This window comes from Peromyscus eremicus, chromosome 7 (assembly GCF_949786415.1).
Source record: "Peromyscus eremicus chromosome 7, PerEre_H2_v1, whole genome shotgun sequence".
NCBI classification, from domain to species: Eukaryota; Metazoa; Chordata; class Mammalia; order Rodentia; family Cricetidae; genus Peromyscus; species Peromyscus eremicus.
In genome coordinates this window covers 33842003-33859223 of record NC_081422.1, presented here as the reverse complement: position 1 = coordinate 33859223, position 17221 = coordinate 33842003, and the positions used below count along the sequence as shown (strand labels likewise).

Below are 17221 nucleotides of genomic sequence, written 5' to 3'. Positions count from 1 at the left end.
ATAAGTACCTTGAAAAAAAAGTTTGCAGTGAATGAAAAATATGTTCTTTGACAAAGTCTTTTAAATTATGGAGGATTGGAAAGGTAGCAGCCTAGAGGAAGCCTGAGGTTATTCCTAGTTCATTGTTATATGGAAAAAGTGTAATGAAGACAAGGCTGGAGTCTCAGTTTCACACACACAAAGAGCAGGTCCTGACTGGATGCCTGAGTCTAGTAACCAATAATAACCCATGTCTCCTTTTGGAAACGTTTTAAAGGCTTCCCCAGTTGATAATATAAATGTATATAATATATGCATATACATATATACATAAATACATGTACATATGCCTGGCTTTCAAAATACAATATTCATTTATGTTATATCAGATAATAAACACATTATATCAAAGTCTGACCCATTAGGATGTAACAATACATGATAAAGAAAGATGATTATAAAATTGTAAAGAAATGGACATGAGGAAAATAGATTCCTAGGAAGAGGAGGAAGAGGGGCACCTGGAGTTCTGGCTTCTCTGAGAGCCCAGCCAAGGAGAACTCAGTCACTGTGCAGTGATTTCCTGCTGCCATGTTTTCTTTTCTTTTCTTTTTTTTTTTTCAAGACAGGGTTTCTCTGTGTAGCTTTGTGCCTTTCCTGGATCTCGCTCTGTAGACCAGGCTGGCCTTGAACTCACAAAGATCTGCCTGCCTCTGCATCCCAAGTGCTGGGATTAAAGGTATGCACCATCACCGCCTAGCTTTTTGTTATTTTGTCTTTTTTTTTTTTTTTTTTTTTGAGCTGAGGACCGAACCCAGTGCCTTGCTCTTGCTAGGCAAGCAGCGCTACCACTGAGCTAAATTCCCAACCCCCTGCTGCCATGTTTTCATTCAGATTCTGAAGGAGTAAAAGAAGTTTAAGTTTGTCAGAGTGACATTATTATTCTTTTCCATGTACACAAAGTCCCCATATAAATTATTTCTGCCTTGGAATGACTTAGAACTCTATGTATTTACTTTAACTGGATCATCTTAGACAAATAAAATTTATCTTGTCATTACTTTTTTTTGGTTTTTTGAGACTAGGTTTCTCTGTGCAGTTTTGATGTCTGTCCTGGACCTTGCTCTGTAGACCAGGCTGGCCTCAAACTCATGGAGATCTGCCTGGCTCTGCCTCCTGAGTGCTGGGATTAAAGGTGTGTTTCTTTCCACCGCCCCAGTTAAAGTGCCCTCAAGTTATTTTATTTTATTTCCCCCTTCATTTCACCTGTACCCTCTTCTTCCCCTCTCTAGAGTAGATGGCCACCCAAGCATCCTTATTTTTCTGGTTTCTGTAGTAACTCTGGATTATATATTCACACCCAAAGATTTCAATCTAGTATCTGCAACAAGAGAGAGCATGTGGTGTTTGTCTTTCTGGCTCCGAGTTACCTCACTCAATATTTTCTAGTTCCATCTATTCACATTCACATTTCAGGATCTTATTTTCTTTACACCTGACTAGAATTCTGTGTATGGGTACTATGTTTTCCTTATTAATTCATGACTTGAAGTTCATTTAGGTCATTTCCATTTCCTAGCTTTTGTGAATAAAGGTGCACACAACATGGCTGAACAGTAATCATTTGTTTAGAATGCCAATTCCCTCAGGAAAAGGATGGTATTGCATGGTCAAATGTCAATTTATTTATTTATTTATTTATTTATTTATTTATTTATTTATTTATTTATTTATCTACTTGCTTGCTTAGAATTCACCACTCTGACTTGTAAAGCAAGCAGCTGCACCAGTTTGCAATTCCATCAACAGTGAATGAGGGTTACCATTTATTTATTTATTTATTTACTTATTTATTTATCTATCTATTTGTTTGTTTATTTGTTTGTTTGTCTGCTTGCTTGCTTAGAATTCACCACTCTGACTTGCAAAGCAAGCGGCTGCACCAGTTTGCAATTCCATCAACAGTGAATGAGGTTTACCCTTTTCCCACATCCTCTCCAAATATGTTGCCTTTTGTATTCTTGATTTTATTCAGACTGGGGTAAACTGGAATCTCAAAGCTGTGTTTTTGTTCTTGTTGCTTTCTTCTTTGTTTCTTTTTCTAATTTGATATCTGGACCAAGATAGGATGTTCCCAATCACATTCAGAACTAAGTGATAAGAGCTTAAGTCTTTATACTGTAGGATAAGAATTGAGATATTCATTGAGTTCATGTCACTGAGAAACAATCTTTGATATTCACCTATAATGTTCAACTATATCATACAATAAATTATTCAATAAAATCAGGTTACTTTAATACTCTATTTTTTGTTCTATTAGCCTAGAAAATATTGAGTGGTATCCAAATTCCATGTGTATATTATGATTGCTAAAGGTCTTCACTGTTTTCTTTCCATAAAAGCTCAACTTCCCTAAAAAGGAATAATGCTGATTAAAAAATCATTTTAAAATAAGTGTCTACTTTTTCTCTGTACGCTAAGGGCCATGGAAGTATACAGTAGGTGACAACTAGTGTTTGACCAGTCGACCCACCAGACATATAATTCTCTGATAAGTAGCCCCACCTGGCAAAGCCATGAGGTCACTGGAAACCAGCTGCTTTCTGTCTATAACTTTTTCGGGTGCCACTGCTATGCCTCCCTAATATGAACAGCTGTGGGGTGCTTTCCCCAGCCCTTTGGTAGTGTGTTTTACATCTCTTGGCACACATTTAGCTGTAGATTTCTGTTTAAGCTGTATAATTCTGATGAACAGAAATATTACCAGAATATTCTTCTTTTACTGACACAGGAAAGTAACAGAATTCTCAGTCTCAAATACAGTCCTTTACACATTTTGCAAAGACCTTAGAACTAGTCTAAAATAGACCAAGCTGCCCCTACAGAGTATACACAAAGACTAATTCCCAGGTATTGTTTATTGCTAAATCAAGGCCAGGGTGTTTACATCTATAGATTAAGAATTTGTATTTGTAAGGATTATGTTTTTCCTATTATGTTTCAGGTAGAGAAAGTCAATGTAATAAAAAGTAAAGGTTTTTCAGTCAAATAGTATAGTTTTCCTTCTTTGTTTCTTGCAGAGACAGAAATGCCACACTATGTAGAAGAATCTTAATATTTGGTATAAATATAGAGGCACACAGCAGGTGTAAACTTTATGAAAAGGCTCTTTAGAAGCTGTCAATGTAATATTTGTGATGAAAACTCTAATGTGGTAAGAATAGCATAATTATTAATTGGTTGAGGTTTTAATTGTATAACACATTTATATAAGTGAAACTGATATATTAAACATTATCATTTCTCAACTGCACAATTCATTAATTTTTAGTGTGCCTACAATGCTCATTAGAAAGCTCCATATTCTAATCATAGAATATTTTAACCACCATTTCAAGAAAAGCCCTGAACCCATTACCAATGGTACACTAGGACTTCATTTTCCTTAGCAGCTGGCAGGCACTAGCTACTCTATGTTTCTATGGATTTTCTTGTTAGAGATGCTTCATATCATTGGAGCCTACAATGTGTGTTCTCTTCTGTGTGATTTGTTTTCCTTGGCATGGATCATGTTCTTTCAGGCTGTAGCATGTCTCTGTGCTTCATTTCTCATTGTAGTATAACACTCCTTTTCAGGGATATGTGAAGTAGAGCTTTGTATTTACCACTACATGGACAGCTGGTATGTTTCTTCTGTAACTATTTCAAGTATTTCTGCCTTGATCATAACTTTACAATTTTTTGTGCATGTGTGTGTGTGTGTGTGTGTGTGTGTGTGTGTGTGTGTTCATGCCTGTATGTCTTTCATTCTTGTGCATATGTACCTAGCATCGAAGATTCTAGGTTATTTGTTAAACCTATGTTTCACAATTTAAAGAACTGTAAAACCATTTTCTTAAAAATTCCTTCCTCTAGGGTGCCCAGCCTCACCTGATAAGTCTACAACACTCATGACTCAGAGAGCACTGAGGAAGGAGGGAAAGAAAAAGTGTAAGAGCCAGGGGACCAGAGTGTTTGCTGTATGACAATGTCTTCTATATTCAACAGAGAAGCTGCACCTGTGAAATCTCCATAGCACGTGACCTACACCAGAACTGCCCAGTGACAACAGCATCTTACATGCCAATATGGGTGAGGGATATTTCACAGGGCCTCACACCTGCATGAAAACTTACAGGTAATTAATGACTAATTGACTGCTGAGACCTGAGACCTGTGCATACACACACACACACACACACACACACACACACACACACACACAAACACGCACACACACACATGTATGGACACACACATATGTATGTGTTTGTGTAGTGTATCCCCAATTAAAAAAAAATAGGCCATAAATTTTAGGGGAAGTGGAGAACTATAGGAAGAGTTGACGTGTGGAGAGAGAAGGCTGAAATTGATGCAAATGTAGTGTTATAGTATGAAATTCTCAAAAAAAGTACTTAAAAAATAGTAACATTGGATGGTGGTTTACTGTCTCCAGTCTTTCCAATGTATTCTGTCAAGTCTTAGCTGGAGCAATTAAAGACATGAAGGAAGTAAAAGAGATACAAATGAACTAAAATTTATTTTTGTTTGCAGACAATAAGATATTATACAAAAAATGTCATAACCACTCCACAAGAACGTTTCTAGAATTGATGAACATTCTAAACAAAGTGGCAGGATAAAAAAAAAAAACTAACAAAATTTTAAACATTTTAATATACCAATAGGAAACACACTGAAAATTAATTATGAAAAGACTCCTGTTCACTACAACCTTAAAAAAAAAAGAAAAAGAAAGAGAAAGAAATCAAACAACAATCCCCACCACTGGAAGTGAAAGATTTCTATAGTGAAATATTTACATCTATGAATAAAGAAATCAAAGAAGTCATCACAAGTTGGAAGACCTTTGATGATCATGAACTGCTAAAGTTCATTTTGTGAATGAGAATCCTATCAAAAACCATTTACAGATTTAATACAGTACCAATCACCATGACATTTGTCACAGAAATAGAAATCAATTTTAAAATTTATTGGTAAGAACAAAGATTAGCCAAAACAATCCTTAATAAAAATAATAATAGTAGGGTGCTTATCAGGCCTGGCTTTAAATTATACCACAGACCCACAGAAAAAGGAAAGCTTTCATGTTTGTGTAAAGTTTATGAAATTCAATTGAGCTATTGTGAGAATCTTGTATTCTATTATTTCCTTTTTATTATTTATTCCTAATAGATATTATTAACAGATTCTATATTTTCTATAGACTTAACTATGTTTATTGTATTTATTCATAAGTAAAGATAGTCTACCTTTTCGCTTTCTAATATAGTGCCTTTAAATTTTATTCAGCTTTCTAACTGCCTAATCTAAAATTCTAGGATAACAGAACTAAAGTGAAGAGACACAAAACGGTGCTGTTCATTATCTTAAGTGAAAACTCTTTCCTTGTGGATACTGTTTACATTTTAACATAAAAACCGTTTTTGCTTCAATGGAGAAAATATTACAATCAGGGCACAAGATGTTCTTATAACCTAAAATCACTTGCATCAGTGATATCTGAACTTGTGAGTGAGTGGGTAGAATGAATGAACACTCTGGAAGCAGAGGTAAAACATATGTTAACCACTATGAGATGGTTTCTTTTACAACTCATTTTTTTAGGATTGAAAATTATCTAAAAAAAGAAGGCAGTGGCTCCAAAGCTCCAGTTGCCCATGATCCTTGTCTTCCTAACAGTCTATGTGATTAGAATGATGGCAAACATGGGAATGATCATCTTGATTCTGTTTAACTCTTGGCTACACACAACTATGTATTAATTCCTCATATCTGTAATCATTTGCTTTACAATGCAATCATATCTTATCAAGTCTCTTCCTGGATGGTTGCTGGAGTGTATGGTATGGGCTTACCCAGAACCACAGCTCACACTGTCTTCTTGCTAAGAGTGCTTTTCTGTAAGGCTGATATAATGAACCATTTCTTCTGTGATCTTTTCCCATTACTGGAGCTCTCTTGCTACACTACTTTTATCAGTGATTTATTAGCGCTGTCTAGTGCATTTAATACCATTGTCCCACATCTGACCACTGTTCACTCTTATGTCTTCATTATTGTCAGCATTCTCCACAGTCATTTTACCGAGGGAGGACTGATCCAAAGCCTTCAGCACCTGAAGCTGCCACATTTTGGCTCTCACTGTCTTTTTTGGGTTGTTAGCGTTCATGTATCTGCAGCCATCTCCCATCATCTCCATAGACCAAGGGAAAGCGTCTTCTGTGTTTTATAGCATCTGTGTATCCATGCTGAAGACTATGATTGATAGCCTGAGAAAGCTGTCCTAAAGAAGTTGCTGGAAGAGAAATTTCTTCTGAACATAGTAATATTTTTTTTTCTGGAGTACAGGAAAGGACTATAAGCATGAGTGTCACCAGTCAAGAAGTTATTGCCAGTATATTATCATTTGAAAGACATAAAATAAAGGCAGGCAGATGAGTATTTTTAGATTCAACCTGAAAATCGCTCCTATCTGGGATGCCCCAGAGTCCATTCACCCATCATAACTTTTATCACCTCTTAAAAATTCTTCAGCATGCCCTTTTAGGTGGTCATATTCATGTTATTTATCTGGCCTTTAAAAAAATTTGGTCAATTATGCTTATCAATGAGTAAATCATTTAAGTACTTTGATACAGTTTTTGATACTTTATATAGCTGGTCTTCTTTATTAATTTTATTAAGAAGAAAATTTCCATGTATTAATCAGAGGTGACTAAAATAAGCATTTAGAACATACAAATTACACCCCATTCTTCCTAAGTATGTACAACTATATTAGGCAATATGGAAACACAGGATGAGCTCTAAAATTGTTCTCAATCACTAGAAGTTAAAAACATTTTGAATGGTAATGGAAAGAATAAACTGATCTGAAAGCAATGCATTGTTTGTATTTGCTGAATATATATATATATATATATATATATATGCATGTATGTGTATGATATATATATATAATTTTTCTCTCTTCAATTTATTTCCTGACAAGTCTAAACATTTTACCAAGCAGAGAGCATACCAAATGTCCTTTACTTTACTTTCCCAATTAACTTGTTTTTCAAAAACAAAAATTAATTATTTTGCATCCCTGCCACAGTTTCCCCTCCCTCTTCTCCACCCAGTCCCTCCACCCCCATGACCCTTCCATTCCCTACCACCCCCAAATCCACTAGTGTTTCTGTTTAGAAAGGGCAGGTATCCCATAAGTATCAACTAAACATGGCACACCAAGTTGCAGTAACTAAACACGTCCCCATGGATTAAGTCTGAACAAAGCGACCCATTATAAGGAGTAGGGTTCTAAAAACTAGTAAAAGATTCTGGGACAGCCCCTGTTCCCACTGCTAGGAGTTTAACAAGAGGACCAAGCTACATAACTGTAACATATATGCAGAGTGCCTAGGTCACTCCCACACAGACTCCCTGGATGTTGGTTCTGACTCTGTGAGCCTGTTAGCCCAGGTTAGCTGATTTTGTGAGTTTTCTTGTGGTGTCTTTGACTCCTCTGCCTCCAACAGTCCTTTCTCCCCTCTTCTGTATGATTCCCTGAACTGGCCTAACGTTTGGCTGCAGGGCTGCATCTGTTTCCATCAGTTGCTGGGGGAAGCCTCTCTGATGACAATTAGGCTAGGCACCATTCTGATCACAGGAGATGGCCAGTTCAGGCTACATATCCACTATTGCTGGGAGTCTTAGCTGCAGTCATTCTTGTAGATTCCTGGGAGATTCCCTTGTACCAGGTTTTCACCTGACCCCAAATGCCATTCCTTCTCCAGTCATCTCTCCCCATCATTCCCTACAACCTAAGCTCTCATGTTCCCATCCCCACCTGCCCTCAGAATTTCTTAATGTTGTTCTTGAAAACAGCGAGGAGTGAACACATATTCCTCCTTTTAGGATCTGATCAGTTTCTTTAGTAAGACTCAGTCGCTCTTGATGGCATCTGCCTTAATTGGCACCCTCGTCCCCAAGTCTCCTTCTAGTTCTCCCTTATTAGTCTTATTTGCCACTTCATGTGCATTGGTTAAAATATCTAAATTTTTATAACTTGGGTGGGAAGAAAATGGATTTTATTCAATTCTTGGGTAAAATCGTCCAAGTAAGCTGATTTTTCGGCTCCCTCATACTATCATTTGTCAACGAGAGTTACAAAGTACAAAAAGTTTCAGTTGCTTTCCTTGATATTTAATTTTTTTCGTTTTGAAGACAATATTTTTAGAAAATCCCTTCAGTGTATATCTTTGAAGTTTCAGGAATAGTTTAGTGTTTCTTACAGACTTTTATGAAACCTATACTTTAAAAAAAATCCTGCCATCGGACTACATTACACATTGAAGAACCACTGGGAAATATATGTTAATTCTGATTGTTGATTTCCCTGGAGATGAAACTTGAGGGATGAGACTGTAGAGGGAGATAACTCCCACTATCCTTTTCTTAACCAATCTCTTGTTGTCTGTGCCCAGCATATAAAATGTTTATATCAACCAACCTTAGCAGAACACAAATGACTTTGAAATCCAGCTTTGAGGAATACTGGCTCAACAGATAATTCTGTGTAATCGGCCCCTCACATACTCAAATCCATTTTTCCTTCTCGTGTAAAGGAGAACAAAAGCTTCCAACATTGAGCTGTCTGGGAAAGAGGAGAGGTATGCCTAGATACAAGTCCTTAGCTCCTAAATATCTTAGACTCTCCTACTCTGTTCTATGTTCTTTTGTTATTACACAGGTTTGAGTTTTATCTCTCAAGACCCATTTTCATTCCAAGATCCTCCCTTCCTTTTTAAAATAAGTTTGATAATATTGTTTTACTAATGCTTGTTTTAATTTAAAATTATTTTGGGAATTTCACAGTGAAAACTCTTTATTTCATTTTCCAAACATTCCCTCTCTCTCCTTAGTTTTTCCTGTTCTCTCTCCCAACAGCTTTCAAATGACTGACTTCTTGAATTGCTGTTATATATACATACATGTATGCTATGTATCATATATATTCATATATATATATATATGCATGTATGCATACATACAAAAAACATGGTGAGTCCATTCAGTGTTACTCATGTGTGTATGTGTTTAGGACTAACCAGTTAGGGTTGGATAGCTGTCATGAACTGAATGTGAATGGCAAAGATAGGGTCATATACTTGAATATTTGGATCCCTGTTGTTGGACCGTTTAGGAAGGATTATGAGCCATGATCTTTTTGAAAGAGATATGGTCTAGTTGGAGATGTGTCACTGGGGATGCACTATGAGGTTTCAAAAGCCAATGTCAGGCCTAGTCTCACTCTCTCTGCCCCTGTTTGTGTAATAGGATGTAGCTCTCTGCTACTGCCCAAGTGGCATGCCTGCCTGATGTCACATTACTGACCATGATGAGGAAAGATTAAACTTCTGGAACTCTAACAAAACCCGCAGGTAAATCCTTGCTTCTGTAAGCCTTTTGGCCACGAGATTTCTTCAAAGCAATAGAGCAGAAAATTGCTGTAACTCTTCATCTGTGGGTGTGGTCGTGTGAGATTTCCCCCACTCACTTGTTGTCATGACAACTGGAACCAATTAAGATCCAGACCTTTTCATTTCACCAGCTTCCATAAACATTCTTCCATTCCCTACAATATAAAATCATAACAAGCACTTCTGTGTACACTAATTTTAACTCAGGCAGTTTGATTGTTTTACAATCATTTTGAAGCTGTTTATTTACTTAGCTTGTTGAATAATTTTTAATTCATAAATTTAAGGCATGGTGTTAATTACTGAAAATGTAATTTGATATGGAAGGAAGTGTGGTTTATGGCTTATAATAACAAATATATAGTTAAGTAATTTCTGATTCTAAATCCAATAAGCATAAAAAATAAGCACAAAATGTACCTGGTCCAGTGTACGTTATGGCTTCAAATTTAGTATTTTTATGGGATGCCCAAGTGTGTAAATGAATGGATCTCTGATTCTTGTTCCTTCTCTTGGGTTCTTTTCCTTATGTTGGTTTGTCTTGTCCTACTTTGATGTTATAGCTTTTGTTTTATCTTACTATATATTATTTATTTTGTTACATATTTTTAAAAATGAATGAGTGAATGACAACCTAGCAAACAGGGTAAAAGTTAACAATGGAACTGTCACTTATTCCTCCTGGGAGAGGGAAAATCAGCTTTCTCCAATAGAGTGACATTGAGTATATCAACCCCTCCAGGACAGGCCTCATGTTCAAGAGTAGTTGACCAACATATATTGGACTCCAGAGATTTTTTTGTGTGTGCTTTTATTTGGTTACAGATTGGTGGTTTTATTGAGGGGGTACATGATTTTATTTTGTTTTCTTGGTTTGGGGAGGTTTGTCATTATATTGGTTTGTTGTTGTTATTGTTCTTTATTGAGGAAAAAAATTAGTGTGGGTAGGGAGTGGGAAAGGACTTGGGCAGAGTGGAAGAATGTGATCAAATATATTTAAATTTTAAAATTCTTTTGGATAATAAAATATATTTGTTTGAGTTTTAAGATGGTGCTCATTTGCAAGGCTAATATTGCTTTATTGTATTGATTTTTATTTTTTTAATTGTTGGAAACTATTGAATAAAACACAAATCTTACCTTTAACAACAACAAATTATGTTAAATAGAATAAGGAGATAAGAGTAAAGCTTAAAGGAAGATTACGACCTATTCTGTGTGCACACTCAATGTACTTTTCTGTATCAATCATGCAATGTGATATTTTGGCCAAAAGAATGAATGTTTTATTTGTATAATTCTCTAAAATACTTTTGTTGATACCATCACTGAGTGGTGGACTAGCATCATAGTGGCTGTGGTCTTTCTGGATCTTTGTAAATACTTTATTTATTCCTGTGTCTTGTTTGCCGACTAGACTGTAGAATTCTGAAGAGCAGATTATCTCTATTCGTTATCTCCCTATCCTGAAGGCCACAGGAAACCACATACTTAACACATTTAAATTTGTTTTAATATTAGTCCATGTTAATTCGTAATAATAACTACGTGAATTATTATCAGCACATAAGTATTCATTACTATTTATAATAAATGTCAAAGAATTTATTTGGTATCTTCCAAATTATTTATATAATGCTGTTTCAGACAGAATTAAACATGCAGAACTAAAATATAACACATTAAGAACTGAGACATTAAAATTAGATATTGCTTGGATTCATGTTACTGTGAGATGCTGTTCTCTATTTTCACCTGTAATTTATAATTATCTCATGTAACAAATGATCTGTTAAATCTGGTTACTTTATCTATCTCATTCATATTTTCTATTAGTAACTAATGAATAGTGAATGATACAAAAATTGTAGATGTAAATTTCATAGCTCTCAATCTTCACTGTTTCTTTTCTCTATAAGTGAAATTGCACTGATTGAAAACTATTGATGAATCTGGAAGACACTTTACTGTGAAAAATAATCCACACATAACAAGAAAAAGACTGCATGGACCCACTTACATTAATTATTTGTAGCAATGAAACTCAGTGAGTTGGAGAATACAATAATGATTGTGAGAACTTGGGTGGAGAACATACATAAAACACATGTTCAAAGAGTTCATAGTCGCAGGTATTTCACACGAAGCAGTTCTTCTGAATATCTTCATAAAGATAATCAGTGTAGCAGTATTTTGAAAGTTTAAAATATATCGTTGTATAATTCAAACTATTTGGTGGTAAATGTTATACCAAATATTCTTATCAAAATACAAAGACAGACACAAATTTCTACAAAAGAACGTGGGGAGGTGATATATATACATCAGTTATGTTGCTGGTAGTGCTGGGAAGATGGACATTTACAAAGAATAAACTAATGAAATATATGTGTTACTTTGCATCTCAATTTACTGGTTAAAAACCAATTCCTTGTCAAAAAAGCCTGGTTTTGTAATTTTGCTTACGATTCATTCATATTTAATAGGCATCTGACATAGGGAGCCCATGACAACTGATACAATGCAGGTACTGAGGAACTCTGTGGCAAGGACAAAGGCATACAAACACTCAGGAGATACAAGTGGAGCTCAACAGAAGGCAATGGTATTAAGAGAGATTGCTAGAACTGGGCTGCAGGAAAAGTTAGTAAATGAAACTGGTCAAAACCCACACACCTATTTAATTCATAAACAGATAATGAGGATTCTGTGACAGAGACTAATATTTCCTGGGGAGCTTTGCAAAGCATGAGAAATACAGTAAAACCAGCCAATGAATGAACTCAAAGATGTAGAAGAGTGTGTGCCTTGCTGTGTTCTTTTTGGTGAAATAGAATGCCACAGGAAGGCAATATATAGCAATCAGATCTGTATTTATCTTGTTATAAGTTTCTTAAGGTTGAGAAGTTCAAGACCAAAAGCCCATATCAAGGGAAGACCTTTTTGGTACATCAGGAAATGGCAGAAGGCTGAAGAACAAAATGAGTACCAATGGAACTTATAAAGAAACATATAAACAGTATTAGCACCATATTATGATCCCACACCTGTGGTAACTAACCCACCCACATAACAGCATTCATCAATTTGCCACATGATCTATGGTCCCTATAATGATTCAGCTTCTTCAGTGTGTTGTATTGGGGCTTATGTTTCCTACACTCCCAATCTCGAAGACACATTCTTTCACCGTATATGGTTCTCAGCTTTTATGGTAGAGGTGTACTTAAGAGAAGCATTAACATAGAAATGGGATCTTCTTTCAATATGTGTAGTTTGGAAAATAAGAGTTCTGGTGTTACCATATAAGCAACATCTTCAAATTAACATGAGTTAAGAATACCAACCTGTAGTTAATATGAAGTTCTTCCTCATGGTTTAGAATTGACCCCGATTGGGGACAGCTGTCCTTTGTGGGGTGTGGTCAACCACAACTGCTGAGTACAGGAAAAACAAGGGTCAAAGAACTCCAAGATCTCTCCTGGGTTTGTGGTGATTTTCCTAAAATTTCTTCAACTACCCCATGATTTCTGTTTTCTAACATTGACTTGATATACTGGTAATTACATTTACTAGATCTCTTTAACCAATTCTGAATTTTCTAGATGTTCAATTATCTTTATGTACTAGTAGATGTTTTATCTTCTTGATTTCTAATTTTCCTTTTAAGTGCAATCTTTTAGCATCTGATTTCCCCAGCTAAATATCTAGAATTAAATGAAGAGATAGACAATTCTCTTGTTCATTATTTTGTTGTAAAATCCTCAATTTCTTCACCACTAACTGTAATTATAGATCTTTTGTGGATAATGTATCTCCTTTACCACATATGAAACTTTTCCAACAAAAGAAAGATGCCATAAATAAGACATGAGAAATACATGAAACAGTTAATAGAGGGTGCTAGAATGGTTTGCATGTGCTAGGAAATGGGCCCTAGTAAACACAATTCTTACGACAAAGTCACAAGTATGTAAACATCTGTGTGATTATTTCTTTGCATATCTCCTGATTCCAGGACTGCAATGTCTCTGACTGCTTAGATAGAAAAGAGGATGACAGAGGACTGAAGATACCTGAAAATATTTGAATTCTGTTTTGAAATTTATTGAGTGATAGGAGAATGGATGCTTAAATTTTTCTTCTATATAAAAATTTCTTACATAGAATTTCCAGAAGAGAATGGAAGAAGTGAATCAAACCACAGTGACTGAGTTCATCCTCGCTGGGTTAACTGAGAACCCAGAGCTCCAGTTGCCCCTATTCCTCATCTTCCTTGGAGTCTATTTGTTTACACAGTTGTGGGAAACCTGGGCATGATCATCTTGATTCTGTTTAGTTCTCAGCTGCACACACCCATGTATTATTTACTCAGTAGTCTGTCCTTTATTGACTGCTGTCAGTCCACTGTCATTACTCCCAAAATGCTGATGAACTTTATGACTGAGAAGAATGACATCCCCTACCCAGAATGCATAGCTCAGTTTTACTTCTTCTGTGTTTTTGCTGTTGCAGAATGTCACATGTTGGCTGCAATGGCATATGACCGCTATGTGGCTATCTCTAACCCTTTACTTTACAATGTAACCATGTCCAATCAAGTCTGTTTGTGGATGGTAGCTGGGGTATATGGTATGGGGTTTCTAAGTGCCACAGCTCACACTGTCTTCCTGCTGAGGGTTCTTTTCTGTAAGGCTAATACAATAAACCATTACTTCTGTGATCTTTTCCCATTACTGGAGCTCTCTTGCTCTAGTACTTTTGTCAATGAAGTACTAGCACTGTCCTTCAGTGCATTTAATATTATTGTGCCAGTTATGACCATCCTTAGCTCTTACATTTTCATCATTGTCAGCATCCTCCACATTCAGTCCACTGGGGGAAGATCCAAGGCCTTCAGCACCTGCAGCTCCCACATCTTGGCTGTTGTTGTCTTCTATGGGTCATTAGCATTTATGTACCTTCAGTCATCATCAGTCAGCTCTCTGGGCCAAGAGAAACTGTCATCTGTGTTTTATACCATTGTTGTGCCTATGTTGAATCCCATGATCTACAGCCTGAGAAACAAAGATGTCAGAGTCGCCCTAAATTCGTTACTAGAAAACATAAGTTTCTTCTCAACAAAGAACAGTTTTCCTTAGCAATGGGAAATTTGGGGGAGAAAATATTCTACAAGAAGCAATTAAAAACACTAGATATGAGACTATAGTTAATACATGATTATTTGAATGAAATGTACCAAAGAGATGTGGATTCTCAACTTCGTACCCATGGAGAACTGTGCCTCTGGTAAAACCAGAGTTCCTTCACAGATAGCATCCTATATAACTTCCCTGAAATTCTTCAAAGCACTCTTTACGGTTGGTTATATTTGTTTAATTAACCCAGGTCTGTTTAAGCTAGCTTCACTTACATTAATTTGGAAATAAGTGTATTCAATATTGTTTGGTTGTCTCAATGTTTTATAAGTGGCCTTCTTGATTGGAATAAACAATTTGTAACTCTGAGATTTGACAAATACATAGAACTATATTAGTGTGTATGGAAGCAAAGGACAGATCCTGTCAATTTCCTACACACAAGTTGATTACACTATCTTAAAGTAGAGTTGCAGTGATAAAAAGGAACAGATGCACTATGCATATTCATTGTTATCTGTGCAACATTCTTTATACTGCTGTTTGACTCCTCCTCTATTCCCTACAATTCTATACTCATAATTCTTCTACATGTAGAGTTATGATTTTTTTGCCTACCTTTCTGCATTTCAGACTTGGAAGTTATATTCATTCACTGCAGCACATATTTGTATCATTATTCACACGGGAAAAGGATAAACTGGGAAATTTATTTTCTCACCATTGATAAGTGCCATTCAGGAAATCATAATTAATTGGGAAGGAAAAGAATGGGGCAGGAAAGTAGATCAATTTTAATATAAAAGTGTTTGCTGTTGTTTTATCCTATTATGTGTTAATTGTTAATGGGCAGGAAAAAAGCTGAACAAGGAGATTAGATTCAGAGTTTTTGTTTAAAAAAAGTAAAAGAGAAAAGAGAATATAGATATGAAGTAGATCATTGAATCTACTGAGAAAAATGATAAAGAAATAATAGGATAAATGGGTAGATCAATGAATCTACTCTAAAAAGAAAAAGGGGAAGATATAAAAATGACAAAAGGTAGATTATTGAATCTATTATGAAAAGAAAAAAATAGAATATGGATATGATAAGATAAAAAGGTCAATTATTGAATCTACTTTTAAAAAGGAACTACTTGTTTTAAATAGGATAAGTAATGAATTTTTTTGTCTGAGTTTATCAAATGTTACTGGACTGGACATTGTTAATATATATAATGGAGTTTTTTTGTCTGAATCTGTCAAATGTTAATGGACTAGACATTGTTAATGTAATTCTTGACTGTATATATTGTATATACTTATTGGATATAGTTTTTCTTGTATTAGTTATAAGCTTTTAAAATTTTAGACAAAAAAGGGGAAATGTGGTGATATTGTGTTCCCCAAAATATTGTGCACCCTAATAAGCTTATCTGGGGTCAGAGAACAGAACAGCCACTAGATATAGAGGCCAGAAAATGGTGGCACACACACCTTTAATCCTAGCATTCTGCAGGCAGAGATCCATCTGGATCTCTGTGAGTTTAAAGCCACACTGAAAACAGCCAGGCATGGTGACTCACGCCTTTAATCCCAGGAAGTGATAGCAGAAAGCAGGAAGGTATATAAGGCATGAAACAAGGAACTAGAGCTGGTTAAGCTTTTAGGTTTTTGAGCAGCACAGTTCAGCTGAGAGGCATCCAGTCTGAGGAAACAGGATCAGCTGAAGAATTAGCAAGGTGAGGTGGCTGTGGCTTGTTCTGTTTCTCTGATCATTCAGCATTCACCCCAATACCTGGCCCTGGGTTGTTTTTATTAATAAGAACTTTTAAGATTCCTGCTGCATTTTATAATTAGTCAATGGCAATATCTTTCACAGGTCTTATGAATTTTCTGTTACAGTGTCCTCACACTTCAAAATTCAATAGGTTATACTTTCGAAATATGGAAAAGTACCATTGAATTACAAAAATTAAAGATCCATCTTTAACATAAATTCACACTTAGTAAATAATGTAACATGTAGCAATATAAATTAATTCTTTCCTAAAGTCCGTGACACCACTAACCCCAAGAATTTGGCCAGGTTTTCAGTACCAGGCTTGATTTCCATTCAACTTAGTGGGACATAAGTTCAACTAGACAGCTGTGGGTAACCACCAACATACAAATTGCCCCTGTAAGGCCATCTTGGTATGCTGGCCACTATGTTTCATGGATGTTGCAGTTGGGTAGGACTGTTTAATTTTTTTCCCTCCCTTGGAATATTGCAGATTATATTCTGACACCATGGAAGTTCAACTATAGGAAGGAGGCATTGAGGTTTGATACAGCTCAGATCATTTGAGTCTGTGTTCTAAATGTGTAGTGACTTCAGCAATAGGGTCTATTCCTCAAACTCTGGGGATTCAGAGGAGGGCACATCAAGAGCATATTGTAACACTGTCAGTCTACATTATATTAGGAGTCTCTTGGATTACCCTGACAAAATAATTTAAAAGAGTCTGTGCCAATGATCGGGAGATTTGTTAGTCTCTGGCTCTTGTCAGGACAAGTGGTTTAATTTATACACAGACACACAGATGC

At 35.8% G+C, this 17221-nt stretch overlaps 1 protein-coding gene and 1 pseudogene across 1 annotated transcript; both read left to right on the top strand.

Annotated features, from left to right (window-relative positions):
* The first annotated feature begins 5576 nt into the window (after positions 1-5576).
* Positions 5577-6335, top strand: LOC131914669 (olfactory receptor 8G50-like; annotated as a pseudogene).
* Positions 6336-13694: 7359 nt separating this feature from the next.
* On the top strand, positions 13695-14653 carry LOC131914668 (olfactory receptor 8G50-like). Its single transcript, XM_059267254.1, is given in 2 exon segments — positions 13695-13799; positions 13802-14653. Coding segments are annotated over 2 exon segments (957 nt in total).
* The last annotated feature ends 2568 nt before the right edge of the window (positions 14654-17221 follow it).